This window comes from Zalophus californianus, chromosome 11 (assembly GCF_009762305.2).
Source record: "Zalophus californianus isolate mZalCal1 chromosome 11, mZalCal1.pri.v2, whole genome shotgun sequence".
Taxonomy (NCBI): Eukaryota; Metazoa; Chordata; class Mammalia; order Carnivora; family Otariidae; genus Zalophus; species Zalophus californianus.
In genome coordinates this window covers 79,759,218-79,775,914 of record NC_045605.1, presented here as the reverse complement: position 1 = coordinate 79,775,914, position 16,697 = coordinate 79,759,218, and the positions used below count along the sequence as shown (strand labels likewise).

The following is a 16,697-nucleotide window of genomic DNA, read 5'->3' as shown; positions in this document are numbered from 1 at the left end:
ATCTCTTAAGGATATCAGTGGGCTTTTTGAATGTTTTCAATTGGTTCAGGTATCCATGGATACCTATTACTTCTTGTTACAATGAGAGGTTTCAGCACCAACTCTATGTTAATCCTTTGTCTTTATGAGGATATTTACTAAGCAAACATCTTCACATAAATATGCAGATAGGAATGCAACATGTTTTGCTATAGTTATGTTGTTTACTTCTCTGAACTACAGCTGAATTAGTTTGTATGTGACTTACCATGTTTTTTTAAATCAGGTTTTTACAACCTTCCTTAGCTCCCCATTTTATGTAGGTATGCATGCAAGTATGCACACCTGCATATATGTAAATGCTATGTCACAACTTGTACTTAACAAAGGGCATTGTTGCAGACTGTCCTTAGCAACAAAATGGAGCATTTAATCTTTCCATAAAGTTATTGTTAAGTGAAGAAGACCATATTATAATACCACATGACTTAGGTAAAAAGATAAGTTTATGTTAAACAATTGTTAGCTCATGAGAATAATCCCTCTATTTCTCTTCTAATAGAATATTGAAACAAATGTTACCAACCATAAGGAAATTTTCCAGCCATCAATTTCCATTGTATTTCTGAAGAATATCATTAAATTATCCTCAAATAATATAACCACGATGTCATTTGTTTTATTATTAAGCAAATGTTTGTTTCTTTCTTTTTTTTTTGGTAGCTCAGTTTTATTTTCTGCAGTAACAAACATTTCAAGCGCTCGTTCCTCTAGCAACAGGGAAAGAAATCAAGTGGACCAAGGGCCCCTATGGGCAAAAAAGTAAACCCTGATAACACAGTGGCAATTAACTCCAAGTACCAACTCCCTGTGTCTTGCCTAGTAGGGGGCACAAGACTAGGCCTCAGCTCCCTTTCCTGGGCCTAGGCTTGGAGGAGGGGACCCAAAGCCCCGAATGTTTGTTTCTTAAAGTGCCCATGCTCCTGTGGGGAGATAAAACATGAATTCAATTTATATCGCATTTCAAACTCAGAACCTGCTATTAATGGATTTGATCTATGGCAACAAATTCCCTATATGTGGCATCAGCATCAGGCATGTGATGCTATAGGATTTGTATACAATGGATGCCATTTTGGATCCAGAACAATGTTTTATTTTTATTTGAGGCATGGTCCCAAGTTACATTCTGGTTCTATTTTCAAACCCATCAGTGGCAATAATGTAACTTCACGTTCTAGTAACTCCACTTGTTTTCAGACAAAGAGAAGATAATACTTCTTCCAATAAGTATTGTGAGACTTAATGGTGTGAAGCAATTGGAGAGGGCCAGATGAAAGTTACCATAGCAAGTAAGTACAAAATAATTATGTAGGCATTGTACCATGTGTCATCTCAGCTTGCCTGGCTGACTAAATTGCCACCTAGTTGTCCCTTATCGTTGAGTTCATCCGGAGAAACAAGGGCCAAAACGGGATTGGTCTTACCTAGACCATGGTATATACTTGGGAATGTACCTCACTGAGACTTGTTTGTTTGGCAAGAAATTACTTCTTTTTTTAAAAAGATTTTATTTATTTATTTGACAGAGAGAGAGAGAGAGAGCACAATCAGGGGGTGCGGCAGGCAGAGGGAGAGGGAGAAGCAGGTTCTCCACTGAGCAGAGACCCTGATACGGGGCTCGATCCCAGGACCCTGGGATCATGACCTAAGCCGAAGGCAGACGTTTAACCGAGTGAGCCACCCAGGCATCCCAAGAAATTACTTTTTAACTCCAACTCAGGTGATTTCACAAAGATTTCTGATCACAAGTAAGTGGGCTAAGTAACCACTGAGGCATTAAATGCATGCATACTTCTTATTTTATGACTTTACTTCCAGATGTGCTCATGACAGGGAGGATAAATAGGGTTTATCTCTAGGGTCATTTCTAACCAATTTGTTATGGTTGTCAGGAGGGCAATGATGAAGAGGATTCTGAGGCCACAGGTACAGTCTCCAGAAAAGGGGTTCATGGGAGATGAGATTTGACTCTTACACAGTGAAAGCAGAGAGTTGTAGCAAAAGTACCTTGTAATTTCCATGCCTGGCATAGGTCATAATTACCATGGTCAAGTCAGAAAGTGGTAATGATATTCATACACATATCTAGGAAAATCCCTAAGGGCATGGCACACCCAACCCTGCCAAGTCATGTTCAGATCTCTAAGTAGACAGAAAATATTTTGTCAGTAGGATTTTTTCCTAGTAACTGACTAATCTGAAAATAACCAATTGAATTCTATTAAGCCATTGTGCAATAACCAGTTGTTTGATTAAATTCACCTTGCTTTTCTTCATACCAGTGCAGATACAGCTTAAATATCCTTTGAGTAAACACTTTTCTTTTAGGGGTTGGCTTAATTTCTAATCATATTCTGAAGGGGGCTTTGACCTCAGAAAATTTAAAACTAGCATTACCTTGTTCTTTCCTGGGACCAATTAACTGGGCAGATATTCTGTGCATTCAATTTGAAAGTCCTATACTTTAGCTAAAGTTTCATTTTCTCTCCCAGGCTTTGGAAACCTACCTCCTTGCACAACAGAAACTAAGCGTGAACCTCAGACGTACTGAGCTGAACGGGCCTTGGCACCAGCCCCCAAATACTGGTGTGCAGAATATCCCAGAAAGTGCAGTTTCACTCTGCTCCCTTTCATAAGCTGTGGAAGGAAGTGAAGGAAGCATGCCAGGTTGTTATTCAACTCCAGTATTTAATCAGGCATTACCTGGGCACTTGTGAAACTCTCCAGCTTCTAAATTGAGGGTAAAAGCAAAGAGAACACAGGAGGGAAAGAGCTTAATTGACAAGGCTTTCAGGATTGCTCAGGATCATGTGGCCATTCCCACACAGGCCCCCCTGACTCCCCAAACTCCTGAAAGTCAGCAAGAAAGCCCATCTCAATTCTGGTGATTATTTCTAACTGAATCCTTCACAGCTTTCTCCAGGATGCCAATACACGTTAATTCACTTTGTGTTAAGTGTGACTTTCGATAAAACTGATTTCAGTGTACTGCAGACAAGGCCCCTCACCACTGTATTCTCTCCATTCAGGTTTTTGGTACACAAAGAGGGCATCCTACTATGGGAAAGACAGGTTTGTTTATGATATAGGAGAACAACATGGGGCTCACACGGAGTAACAGGTGCAGGGCATGAGTCATTTTGGTTTCCTCACCTGCAAAGAGCGAATCCAGCATGTGCCAGAAATTCCTGATACACCGGGGGGGGGGGGGGGGAGGGACGTTACCAAAGTTTTTGTCCTTTTTTTTTCATTTAGGGCAGGAAATGGATGCCCCTTGTTCTGCCACTGCTCAAGAGAACTAGCCTGCCCTGAAGTCAAAACGATCAACCTATGAAACCTGGAGGGTTGGGCTTTTTTTTTTTTTTTAAGGTCTGAATGAGGTGCTATCTTCATGCTGACAGAAGCAGGTCAGTCAGGTTCTTGGGTGCTCTATTACACAAGCAAGATTTAGCCAGCTCCACCTAATTTTGTTTCTCTGACACACTCCTGCTCAGTGGGACATTGTCATACTTAACCCATCTGCTTTCTCTAATGCTCGGCAGACTCATTCCAGCCAGGACAGCTGTCTATGATATTTTAGTTCCTGTTTGTAAATACCTCCAGAACCTGAAGGTAAGTGTGGACTGGGTTACCTAGGATCCCATCTCTCTCTCTCTCTCTCTCTCTCTCTCCCCCCCTCTCTCTCCCTTTTTTCTCCTCTTTCCCTTTCTCCTTCCCTCTCTGTCTCTTTTATTTATTTCCCAGAGAGAATCAAAGCAGGCTCAACTTTTGACAGAACTCTCTGGCAAGTAGCTATGGAGTCCCTTATAAAAACAGGTAGTTCTCTCATTAATAACCTCCCAAATGAGCATTTGCACTAAGTGACTTAGCTTTAGGAATTACTTCCAAATTTGCTCAATGATGAAACCAGCTGCAGAGTTAAATAAAAAACCTTACTTAAAATGTACATGACTACAAGAGAGAGTTGCCGTAAGTCAGATCTTAGTGAAAGTTTCACGATGTTTAAAGTGGAAATCGCATAAATATGAATTGATTATTTAGATTTAAATTATGCATTTGGGCTTTAAGGATCTTGCCAAAGTATTAATATGACAGTTTTTGAAAAACAGTATTTGAATACAATGAATTACTAGCTTCCATACATCTTTTCCAAAGATTTTGTTAATCAAAAATTGGCAAAATGTTGTGTAACTATTTCACTTAGCATGTTATGTGTGTACATCTGGTGCTCATTGGAAATCTGAATGGCTAAGTCAGTTGCTACAGAACACATCTTAATGGAATGACGTTGTGGATCAAGTTTCTTAAAATTATTTTCGGTTTGTGGCTATGTAAGTCTCTTTTAATTAAAGGGATGTTGATTTACTGTTTAGCACTTTCTATTTGATCCAAGGAGGGATTTTCTACAGTGAAATATAATAGAAGGTTGAAAACCCCATGCTTGGGAATCTGAGTCCAGAATATTCTGGAGACAGTTTTTCTTTCTAAGCTTGATACTCTTCCACCTAATTATTTCAGTACTAAAGATTATGACTAACAATGCTCAAATTAGCAGGGAGTATGACATTCTACATATTTTTCCTGGATTTCTGCATACCCCAGTCTTTTAATTAGAATTATGTTCACCAACTTGAAATTTTTTTTCCTGAAGGAAAGCCTTGCCTTTCTTCTCTTTTTAAGTCAAATAAAAGTGAAATGATATGTTTAGGGTCCTCAGGTACAATTCTTCTTTCTGGCTACTAGATGTTCTCATCCTTTCAAAACCCTCTTATTAAGAGAGGCATTTCTAGAAGCATAGTTCATTATGCCCTCATTTATTGAAGCTCTTTCATTTAGGAAAAGCAAAATACTGTTCAAGATTGTAAAGGCCACTCAAGAGTAACAGGGTCTGCCTGGGATATTGGCTAATGTCAGACTGAATTTCCTATTACAAAGAAAAACAAAACCCATCTGTCTTAACCTGTAGCCTGGGATCTATAATAAAAAACAAGCAAAAGCAACTGAGAGAGAAGTAGCACATTCTATGTACTGTTTAGTTATTTCACTGCAGAAACATGTTTTTATAGTATCCCCTCAGTGCACTGAACTAATGTTGTAATTTAAAAGTTCAGATTGTGATTGACTAGCATTTCTCTTCCCTTGCATAGATTGATTACCTAATACAAACCAGGGTACCACCTTATTTTTAAAGGCTTGATATAAAATGGGTATGGCTCAGTTATAACAAGAAGGCTGGGCAGAATAATGACTCTATGCATTTAAGGGGAAGCAAAATTATGCAGAGAGTCTGGACTTGCTTCCCTTAATGGTCATGGTGGTTGTGTTTCTCTCACCACTTTCTGCAGCCCTCCATACAAAAGTCGTAATGTGAAACCACTTTTTAGTGCTGACACCAAAAACAGGGGAGAAAACTATGTTCATTTGCTCTGCATAGAGTATTTTTTTTAAAAAAAATAGTGCAACGCACACCCTCTGAAAGTATATTTTAAAATTTGTTAAATACCAGAAACAATAAAAATAGTTTAATATATACAGAACGGTTTAGAGTCTGTGTTTAAAGTATCGCAAAATGGGTGGAAATCCCCCTTTTTTTCTGTTCCCTTTATAAAAATTCTAGTCTTAGAAGTTTTTCAAGTTTGTAATGATCTTAGCTCTGTTCCTATGTTCTACACCCTCAAATTTCCTCTCTAAAGTTTCTACCTAGGTGCCAGAAAGGGCAAAAAGAACAGTAGGGAAAATGATGCTACCGGGTTCTCCTGATTTACTCTCCTTCCTCAATTGCACTTTTCTTTGGTCCCACCTTTGTCTGCCTTCACAGTGCACCTGGCTGACAGATGAACTTGGGCACACACAAGCATGCCAACCATCATCCAGCATAACTTTACACAATGAGTATACAACATACTTTAAATATTTAAACTCTAAAGATGGAGAGAGGCCGAGAGGAAAGTGCAAAGAGAAAGAGCACAGATTTCTTTTATTGCCCTTCGGAACTTCTTACTACCTCCATTAGCCTTTGGGGCTTACAACGTGTTTTCTTCAATTCAGAATAGGGTTGAACTTAACCAAAATTTTCTAGTCCTTTTCCAGCAAAAGCCCAGGGCTGGGGTTCTGAATAGCTGATGGTTTCAATTCCCGGTTGCTTCTATCCCTTTAAGATGAAGAGACCTGAGGGAGAGGTGTAACCTCTTTCTCTTGGAAGCTAAGAAGCAGAAGCAAAGTTATCCTCCACTGTCAGGCCAGGATAGCAGGAATAAACCAATTCTCACAAAAGCCTTACCCATAACTGTATTATTTTTGGAATAAACTGCAAATGGTATTCACAACACACATCATCCCTCTCTTCCATTTCTCTCTTTTCCCTGGAGACAAATTATAGGCAGTAACAGAACGCTTGGCTCATTTGGGGTATTAATACCTTTCAAGTTACAATCAAAAGCTGGGTGAAGGGTAGAGAGATCCCGTTGGTGGCTCAATGTTACAAAGTGAATCAGGAACAACAAAACTCACTTTGCTGACTCTTGATATGTGGATTCTCATTACGGGAAGGGAGTGAAAGCTCAACACCACGTTCCTCATGTAACATGAGAAAATTAGAACAGCTAAGGTCTGTTTTTTTCCCTTCTGGTGACCACTTCATTAGGAAGAGAAAATAACCACAAAGGGAAAACAAATCAAAATGTATAATAATGATACAATGGGTGGCTAAGTACAATTCATAAATTTAATGGGACCACTGGAATTAGATAACGAAAAAGGCTCTAATGTTTACTATGAACTTGACAGAGTTCACAGGAGAAGGATTTTTCTGAAAAGATACATGGAAGTATTTTTAAACTAAATTGAATTGTATTTTAAATGTGCTGGGTGAGGTATCAGTTTAATAATGTGTTGGTGAACTAGAGATCCTGGGGATGATAACGTTTGTTAATTTGTAAACTACATGCTAAAGGTGTCCACCTAGAATCATAGAAACAATTGTTGGGATTTTCTTAAATTAGCGTAAAGGTGTATTTAGCGTGTCTGAGGGGTACTTAAGGTAGAAGGCCCTATTTTTCCAGTATTTAAAACAATGGTATTATTGGGGCGCCTGGGTGGCTCGGTTGTTAAGCATCTACCTTTGGCTCAGGTCATGATCCTGAGGTCCTAGGATTGGGCCCTGAGTCGGGCTCCCTGCTCGGTGGGAAGCCTGCTTCTCCCTCTCCCTCTCCCACTCCCCCTGTTTGTGTTCCCTCTCTTGCTGTGTCTGTCTTGGTCAAATAAATAAATAAAATCCTTAAAAAAATGGTATTATAAACTGCTTTGAGTAGAATAATAAAATTTGGAGAAGCTGTGCTAAAAAAATGTTGATGGGAAGAAGTTCTAAAAAGCAGCTGAATTCTATATTCCCTTGTAATCAATTTCTATATTCCTTTGTAACTTCTTTTTCACAGATGAGTGATGACTGGCTTTAATGCCGAGGTTTGAATCCTAACCCGATCTCTGTCACTACTCTGTGTCCTTGACACTTTTCAATTTATTGTTTTATTTTAGAGAGAGGTAGGGGAGGGGAAGAGGGCGAGGGAGAGAGAGTCCTAAGCAGACTCTGCACTGAGTGCAGAGGCCCACATGGGGCTCCATCTCAGGACCCTGATATCACGACCTGAGCCAAAACCAAGAGTTGCAGGCTTAGCTGACTTGGCCACCCAGACACCCCACACTGTTTACATTTTTAATGTCCCATTTAATTATGTGTAAAACAGGACTGATAATCCCTCCCTCATTGTTTGTTTGATTGTTTTGGGTAAGAATTAAATGAGAAAATGTGTGAAGCATCTGATTTAATAAAAGCAGAGTAGTAATATGTTTTCCAATGATGTTAACAATTTTTAGGATCTAAATCCATTTTCTTGACCATCACAGAAAAGTGAATTAAATATAAACAGACAATATCACAAATACAAACACCTATGTAATTCCTACCAGATCAAGAAACAGAATATCGGGAGTATACAGAGTCCCCTTCCAGGAGATTTATTTATTCTAGGGGTCAGGAAGGGGCAGAGGGAGAGAATCTTCAAGGAGATTCTGCACTGAAGGCGGAGCCGGGGGCAGGGCTCGATCTCATGACCATGACCTGAGCCAAAACCAAGAGTCAGACACCCAATCCATTCAGCCACCAAGGCACCCCTGCCTTGCCTTTTAAGTAGAATTTACTTAAGTGATAAGCATAGGGCATGGAAGATATTACATTTCAAAAGCCCTGGGAATCCACAGGTATGGACTAATTACTAAAAGCTTTTGGAGAAAAGTATGTATCAGGATGTATTATAAATATATTTAAGTATATCATTAAGCAGGAAGGGGGCACTTAAATCCAAAAGAAAATCAGAGGGAGTATTTAGAGGCTCCTCAGACCTTAATGAAAACTCAAGGTTGAACATAATTGTAAACATTTCTGGGAGAGCTTTTAAGAAATGCCACGTAATACTGGACCTTAAAAATAGCAGGTGCACATTCTCCCTTTTCTTATCTTAGTCATCCTGGAGGTTTTTAGTGAAAAATAAGCTCTAAGATCCAATTCAAAGAATAGGAAATCAGTTGTCAGACTTTATTGTTTGAGGAGGAACAGTCTAACATTTTTAAAAGAATATTTTTTATATTAAAGATATTTCAAATTTTATTTATTTTTTTATTTAAATTCAATTAGCCAACGTATACTACATCATTAGGTTAGACATTTCAAATTTTAGCATCTAACTAGGTTGAAGTCAGTAGAGTTGGATTTCAGTGCTTCTCTTCCATTCACTAGCTGTCATTACTAGCCACTCTGAACCTCAGTTTCTTCCTTTGCAAAATAAGGATATACAAGCTATTTTTTTTTGTTGTTGTTGCAAGGGATCATTGTGAGGATCAAGTGAGATGATATTGCAAACTTTCTGAGCTGTAAGGCACTTACAGAAATATTATTATATTTTCATAATACAAAATGGAATGTCTATTGGCTGCTTACTTTAGGCTAGGTATTGATTAGAGTAATTCTACATACATCATTTCATTTAGTCTTCAGAACACTGTGATGTCAGTATGATTATGATGATGATGACAAAGTAAGTTCTTATTATGTTGATTATTTTTCACAGGTTATTCATAATAGAAGTCAAAATTTTAATATAAATCTAACTTTAAAATCTTTCCTCCATATGCTCCTATCTATGAATTGTGGCACTTCCACATTTCAGAGGCAGAATGATAATGCCTGGATTAAAAGTCTGGACCAGGGTTTCAACCTCAACTCTCCTACTATCTAACTATGTCATTTTTTCTACACATTCTCCCAGCCAGATGTTTCATTTATATAATAAGGGAATATAAGGAAAGAATATCCTGAAATCTGAGAGTCTTCCTGATTTTCCCTAATTTTGGATTAATAGGAAGAAGGGCATCATGAAAACCATTGTGAAAAAAAGGGATATTGATTTAAAATTCAAAAAACTCACATTAGGCACTAATAAAATGTTTTCAAGTGGAGGTCCCTGCTATTTTTAAGGTCCGGTATTACATGTTTAGAGTATAATCAGTAACATCATTTTCATAATAAACATTCCAAATTGTATCTTTATAAAAAACATATTTTCTTAAACAGGTTAAAGAAATCAGCCAGCTCTACATGCCCTATATTTAAAATATTTTACTTAGCAATCCATATATAATATCTCAAATATATATAAATATTTCAACTTGTCAAAAGCTAAATGATCTTTGAAATAGTGGAATAGTAGTATGTGGCTTGACAAAGTTTGTGCGTGGCATTTCCTTAGAAGAAAGAAGAAATAAATATTATACAGAAAATAGAACTCACTCTAGGTTTAGTATATAATCCAAAGAAAACTAACTTTTAGAATAAAAAGTATGATATTATCAATTCAGTATTATATCTCTAGATTTTTATTACTTTAAAGATGTAGATCCATTTAAAAAATCACTACTTCATTTAATAATTCAGATGCTTGTTGTTTCTTTTTTCAGATTCTCCTTAATAACACCAATACTAAAAAAGGCTACTATGTTGACCTCAGCCAAAATTCTGTTGATTTCAAATGTGTTTAGTTTACTATTAATTGGAAGTCATGGGAAAGAAAGTCTAGAAAGAAACACAACACAAAGCATTGCAGCAGACCTAAAAACAATGGAAAATGAATCTGTTCCTTTGGAAAGTGATGCAAATTTAAGCTCAGATAAAGAAAATAGAGAAACCTCCAATCCCGAGGCAAGTAATTCCTCTCTTTGGGACCCATTAAATAGACGCCATGGAACAACAGAAGTCTTCAGCAATTCGTCAACAAACAACTTTTCTAGGAATCCAAGACCCATGCCTACGTCTCCCACAAGCTCTCCTCTGATCCATAGCTTTGTTTCTAAATTGCCTTGGAACTCATCCATAGCAGATGAAAATCCTCTTCCAGTCTCAGCACCTCCCAAAGCTACATCTGCTATATCTTCAGAAAAGTTCACTTGGTCTTCAGCCAGTGATACCATAAAAACTCCTGGCAACAGTTCCATTTCAGTTAGCATCCTCCCCACGGCACCAAACACCACGTCTGTGACCCCCATGATAACAAAACCAGAAGAATGGCTCACCACATCCAATGATAGCTTCATAGGGTTTACCCCGTACCGAGAAACAACAACTCTACAGCCCACTTTAAAGTTTACCAATAATTCAAAAATCTCAAATACATCAGACCCCCAAGAAGGTAAATATAAATGGGTTTAACTTTCCTTTTGTGTGAAACTGAATCTCGAACTAAGTCATGCAGATTACAACTAAAGAATGTACCATATTGAAAAAAAAAAAGGACTACAGCAGCACAGGTGGTTCTCATTTTTGACGGGCAACCATGATATTCAGTGGAAATAGTGAAGGGATTATCAGGCTTCAGTCAGCATACAGTAGTCATTACTATATGGGAACATGATGAGACAGCAGGACAAAATTGGAGGAAGGTTAGGTTGAGGTAGTAGTACAGTTTTGAGATACTGAGCAATGATTTTCACTGAATCTGAGAAAACTGCCTGAAATGTCCCATGCTTTTAGGAACAATATGCAACTGAACTTTAAAAATATATATATGTGAAAATTGAATGAAATAAATGAATTTATAAATTATCTGATACCACATAGCAATCACAGGAAAACAGAACACTGATTTTTTTTAAATGTAAATAAACTCAACAAAAGGAAATCCTCCTGAATTTTTAGTTTAGTACCTATTGAACACCATAAAAATGGAATGTAGCTGTGAGTATCACAAGAAAAGCATATTATAGGAACATTTTTATGTTTGACTTAGGGATTATGTCAAGCTTTAAAACATAAAACAGAAAAAATCTCTAATATTTAAAGAAAATTCATCATGTTTTATTTTTTCAGGTCTACCCAAGTTTTTGTTTCCCTGAAATTTGTTTTTCAAGTTTTTGTTTAAATTCTAGTGAGTTAACATATAGTGTAACATTGGTTTCAAGGGTAGAATTGAGTGATTCATCACTTACATATAATACCCAGTGCTCATCACAAGTACCCTCCATAATGTCCATCACCCATCTAGCCCATCCCCCACCCACTTTCTTCCAGCAAACTTGTTTGTTCTCTATCCTTAAGAGACTCTTATGGTTTGCTTCCCTCCCTCTCTCTCTTTTTTTTTTCCCTTCCCATATGTTCATCTGTTTTGTTTCTTAAATTCTACATATGAGTGAAATCATATGGTATTTGTCTTTCCCTGAAATTTTTTAAAAATACTCTTATTTCCCCCATGAATCCAATGACTTGCAATACAACTTACTTTCAGATTATATTAATGATGTAAACACTAAATCATACGTACAAATTCCTACTTTAAAGTTGTTAGTGTACAGGAAAAGTTTTAAATTTTGAAATCTAGGCTTTATAATAGCACTGCAGCTAATAGATTGTAAGTACATATATTTTCATTTTAGCTATAATTTTAACGCGTCCTTTCATTCATACATACTCTGATACTACATCAGAAAGAGGTTGTTTTTTTTTTTTTTTTTTGAGATAGTGCAAGCAGAGCAGTGGGGCGGGGAAGAAGGAAAGAAAATCTTAAAGCAGCTGCACACTCACCATGGAGCCCCACGTGGGGCTCGATCTCACAAGAGTGAGATCATGACCTGAGCCAGTATCATGAGCCAGACACTTAACTGACTGAACCACCCACGCACCCCTACATCAGAAAGATTTTTAATAAATATTCTCTCTCTTTTGCCTCTCTAAACTCAACATACATTCTAAGAATACAGAGTACTTATGCCCACCATTGCTCTTTAATCGAAAGAAAATTAGTTGACTTTGTTTTGCTTTTATTTTAGTAGTAATTTTGCTGTTAAGCGTCTAGTGTGTAGGTTAATTTTTTTATCAATGGGTTTTAATATAGAATTACAGACTTTATAAGACCCCTTGCCCACTTAATTAATAACATTCTCATGAAATTTTTAAAAAACTCTGAAAATACAATACACTAAATATGAGTTCAGGGAGCAATACATAATTTGTTAATAACGACCTTAGTCTTCAAATAAAGTACTTAGTAAAAAGGGATGATAGAGTAAAATTTTGGGCTCCCTTAAACTCAGACCTACACATCTGTTCTCAATGTGCAAGACACTGCAAACATCTTGCTTTGGTCTATCTACTGTATCTGGAAATATCCTATATCAGGATATAATGCTTTTCCCTTATAGTGCCTTTTCATTTGGGGTTTTGTGGATTCATTTTCTATCACCCACTTATTCCCATTAGCTTTTTACTTTTCAGTTATTATAGAAACAAGTTCAAGGTTCATTTCATCATTAATGTTTATTAGAGATTCAGAGTTGATTAAAAACTTAATATAGCACTCAACATAGAAATTAGATCTTAATGGAGCATACACATGGTATTTCAGTACTATTGTTCTTAAAAAAGGAATGAGAGACAGTTATGAAACTAAGAAGTATTTCAACGTAATTAAAAATTTGAAGTATGGTTTTATCAGGAGGTATATTTCCCAATATATCCCAAATACTCAGCACTTGACAAAATACACACACATCACCATTATCTAATTAAAAAACAATATTCTTTAAACATTCTTTGTTATAAAGAAAGTCCAATGTATATATTTCTCTTCTTTGAAAAATTATCTTATATTTCTTTATCTGTTAATTATTTTTTTCTTTGTTCTCTAGAGAATAAAAATACAGGAGTAGTATTTGGGACCATCTTAGGTGCTATTCTGGGTGCTTCATTGCTTAGTCTTGTTGGCTACTTGCTGTGTGGAAAAAGGAAAATGGATTCATTTTCCCATCGGAGACTTTACGATGACAGAAATGAACCAGGTAAAAGCAACTTTTAGGACCTCACCTGCACACACTGGTTTTAATTAAATGAGGATGCCCATGTTCACTACATTATCTAGAAGGGAGTTGGAAATTTATACGACAGAAACAGACTAAAGATTTATTCTGATCTACTCTCTGTTTCTCAAAGAACATAACCAAAATACTTATGGACATGTGGATGGAATTTTAAAGCCATTTGGAACTGTGGCTCACTGCAAAACAATTAGTTTTAAATAAACCAAATCCCAGAACCTAAATCATGTCTATAGAACTGGAAGAGAATGGTATGCCATTGAGGAAAAAAAATGGCCAGTTTTGTTAGCAAGTAACTGCAGAGCCATATTCTCTGCCATTGTTGGATCTCTTAGCAGCAGTAACTTGAACAATGACTTATTCCAATTTGGAGTTCTTCTAAAGTTTACACAGATGCAGTAGCCCTCAATCAATTATCTTAATGAGTCTCTAAAGCAGAATCTATAAAAAGCCGTATATTTGGGTACATCAAATCACAATAACGCAGGAATTTTTCACTCATGTGATAGAAAAGACCAACTGTAATATCTATGAATGAGAAATGTGTCTGCTAAAAATAAAGAATTGGATTTGTTCTTAATATAATACTAACTAGAACAGAAATGAAATAATTTCAAATAATTGACTCGTCTTTTTTTTTATACTTCAGGAAAAAAAAATGTTTTCTGTTCTACAAAGGACTCTTGCCACCATAAAAAAGAGTTAAATGCCCCTGGTACATCCTGTTGATAAAGTCTTGTTGATTTTACTAAGTTCAGATCATGACTGACATATTAATCACCTTCAGAACCAAATCCATTAACTGTAAATTTAACTGAATTCTATTTTGGGGGTTTCTAGCAATCCATATAAAATAAAAAGTGGTACTTTTCAAAATTAAAGGATAGAATTTCAGACAATAGGGGTTTCCAAACTTTTTTTTTAACCCCAGAATCTTTTCTTTACCTGTAATCACATGCAAAAGCTCAGTCTATTAAACTGATACAGTCTAAGATGTTGTAATTAAGGCATAATGGAATAACTCAATCACAACACCTCCTTTTCTCCTTCAAGAGAGCTTTGAGAAACCTCCCCCAAGTCCCTAAGGTTACTGGACACCCAGTCTGTAAACAGAAGGTGTAAAGAATGGGTAGGATATGAGAATACCTAACTGAATAAATAAATCACTAATCTAACTAGTAATTAGTCACTGCCTTAATACTTAAAGATACCCAGCACGTGCCAAATTTTCTTTGAAAATAAATTCAAGATCATTAAGGAAGTAAGAATTGGCTGTTCATTGAAAAAGTAAAAAAGAATCTTATATCATTAATCAGAGAATGTCAAGTGCATGATAACTAGGATCTATCACAAAGAAACATAAGGTTTTACAAAGTTTTCTTCCATCTCCAGCTTCCCTGGCTCAACCATAAAGCTATTGAGACACTTAGAAAAATAATGACACTGATATAAAATTAATGCTCTTCAGTTTTTAAAAATTATTTTTTTATACCAGAAGTAAAAATTCTGGACATGTTGACAAGGCTCTGAATTCACAAGATTCAAAAGTCAATGAGATATATGTCTGTCTGTCCTTCATACAAAGTACTGTTCTACTTTCGTTGTGATTTCTCCCTTAGTTCCTTTATTTTTGGTTCACCAGTAGTAAATTTATTTTAGAAGTTAAACTGTTCTCTTAGTCTTAGAAAGAAATGTGTCATGAAAAATATAGACTTATTTAAAATTTCAAAACCAATATCTGCAAAGCCTACATGAAAGATGTATCCACTTACTCATCTAGAACAATTGCTACAGTCCGGCAGATGCCTGAGCATGCATCTTCCAGACTGTCAACATAAAATAAATTTTTTTGTTACTTTTTTAGTCCTGCGATTAGACAATGCACCAGAACCTTATGATGCGAGTTTTGGGAATTCTAGTTATTACAACTCAACTGTGAATGATTCATCTATGCCAGCAGGCCAAGAAAATGCACGGGACAGCATTCCTATGGATGACATACCTCAACCTCGTACCTCAGTATAAAACTAAAGGGATAAAGGCTTCTGATGGCAAATGATCGCCTACATCCTAGTCTTTTCACAAACCCATCTTCCAAAAGCTGAAACAAGATCACTGTCATGTGGCTGTGCCAAGGAGAACTATAAAAGTATGAGACCAGTAGCAGAAACATAGAGGATAAATCATCTAAAAGGTTTCATTTCTTACCATGTTTGGCTGTGCTGAATCATCTCTCGAGTAACCTTAATTTGTATTTTGGTTTATTTTATTCTTAGTGGGAAATGTTTATGGGAATCAGGTAAACCTAAAAGGTTTCATGATGCTTGCCCTGCCTGTAATTTAACTAACCCTATTGTCCTAATTTCATGCATCAAGATGGGCATTCCCTTGAAGGAAAACTGGAACTGTAATTTTTTTTAATTTTGACTTAAGAGAGAGAGTATCTGGAGTTTCTGTTCCTGGGAAACTAAGGTAATGGGAGTGAGAGACTTCTCTCTAGCACATTTTACTTTCCTGTCTCAGCACATACATGGTCAGTCCCTTGAATTGCCAGACTGACAATGACTTTGCATTCAACAGGGCCACAGTAGGAAAGCTGACTCTACCCGGGAAAGGGATAGGTTCTCTTCAAAGGCTGGGGAATCCTAACCTGTCAGATTTCTTTTAGGACTCAATTAATTGGGTGCTTTAAAGAGTCAATGGGAAACACGGTGAAAAAAGTCAGCCAAAGCATATACCTGTACATAATTTTTACAGTCTTAAAATGTTAAATAAGAACAAGGTTTATTATGTATTAGATATTATTCCTCAATCATATATGGAATAGATTCTGTATCTCTAAGTGTATAAAGTGTAATGTTAAGAAAATAGACAAATAGAAATATTATGCAAACGAAACATTTTCTGAGCATCACTTTTACACGCAGTACATGCAGCATCATTTGGATTCTAGTATGTTTCAGTTTGTTTTTAATCACCACCTGCATTTGGCAGGAAAAATACACTCCTTAGTATAGGAAGGTCAAGGCTTTAGGGACTAGAGGATTAGAGCAAGGGTTAAATTCCCAAAGAAGCAGTGAATGTGTGAAGAGGGCAAAGCAAAGCAAGAGATTTCATCATTGGGTTGATACACAGGGTGTGTGTTTGTGTGTGTGTGTGTGTGTGTGTGTGTGTGTGTGTGTGTGAAGAAACAACAACAGCCTCAGGAAATGGGGACAAGCAATTAAGTAACAGAAGAACAT

The 16,697-nt window shown here is 36.6% G+C and overlaps 2 protein-coding genes across 2 annotated transcripts in view; one reads left to right on the top strand and one right to left on the bottom strand.

The window, feature by feature from the left end:
• ANO3 (anoctamin 3) overlaps positions 1–16,697 on the bottom strand; it is a 437,993-nt gene that overhangs the window by 61,107 nt on the left and 360,189 nt on the right. The window lies entirely within an intron of this gene.
• Positions 3,490–16,691, top strand: MUC15 (mucin 15, cell surface associated). Its single transcript, XM_027580370.1, has 4 exons — positions 3,490–3,654; positions 10,051–10,778; positions 13,270–13,419; positions 15,320–16,691. Exons 2-4 carry the CDS (start codon positions 10,088–10,090, stop codon positions 15,478–15,480), a joined length of 1,002 nt encoding a protein of 333 aa, XP_027436171.1. The 5' UTR covers positions 3,490–3,654; positions 10,051–10,087; the 3' UTR covers positions 15,481–16,691.

Bases quoted from the DNA above. Each gene is read 5' to 3' on its own strand.
- MUC15 (XM_027580370.1), top strand. From the start codon at position 10,088: ATGTTGACCTCAGCCAAAATTCTGTTGATTTCAAATGTGTTTAGTTTA. The intron at 10,779-13,269 runs GTAAATATAAAT...TTTGTTCTCTAG, and splicing joins TACATCAGACCCCCAAGAAG to AGAATAAAAATACAGGAGTA. The intron at 13,420-15,319 runs GTAAAAGCAACT...TTACTTTTTTAG, and splicing joins CGATGACAGAAATGAACCAG to TCCTGCGATTAGACAATGCA.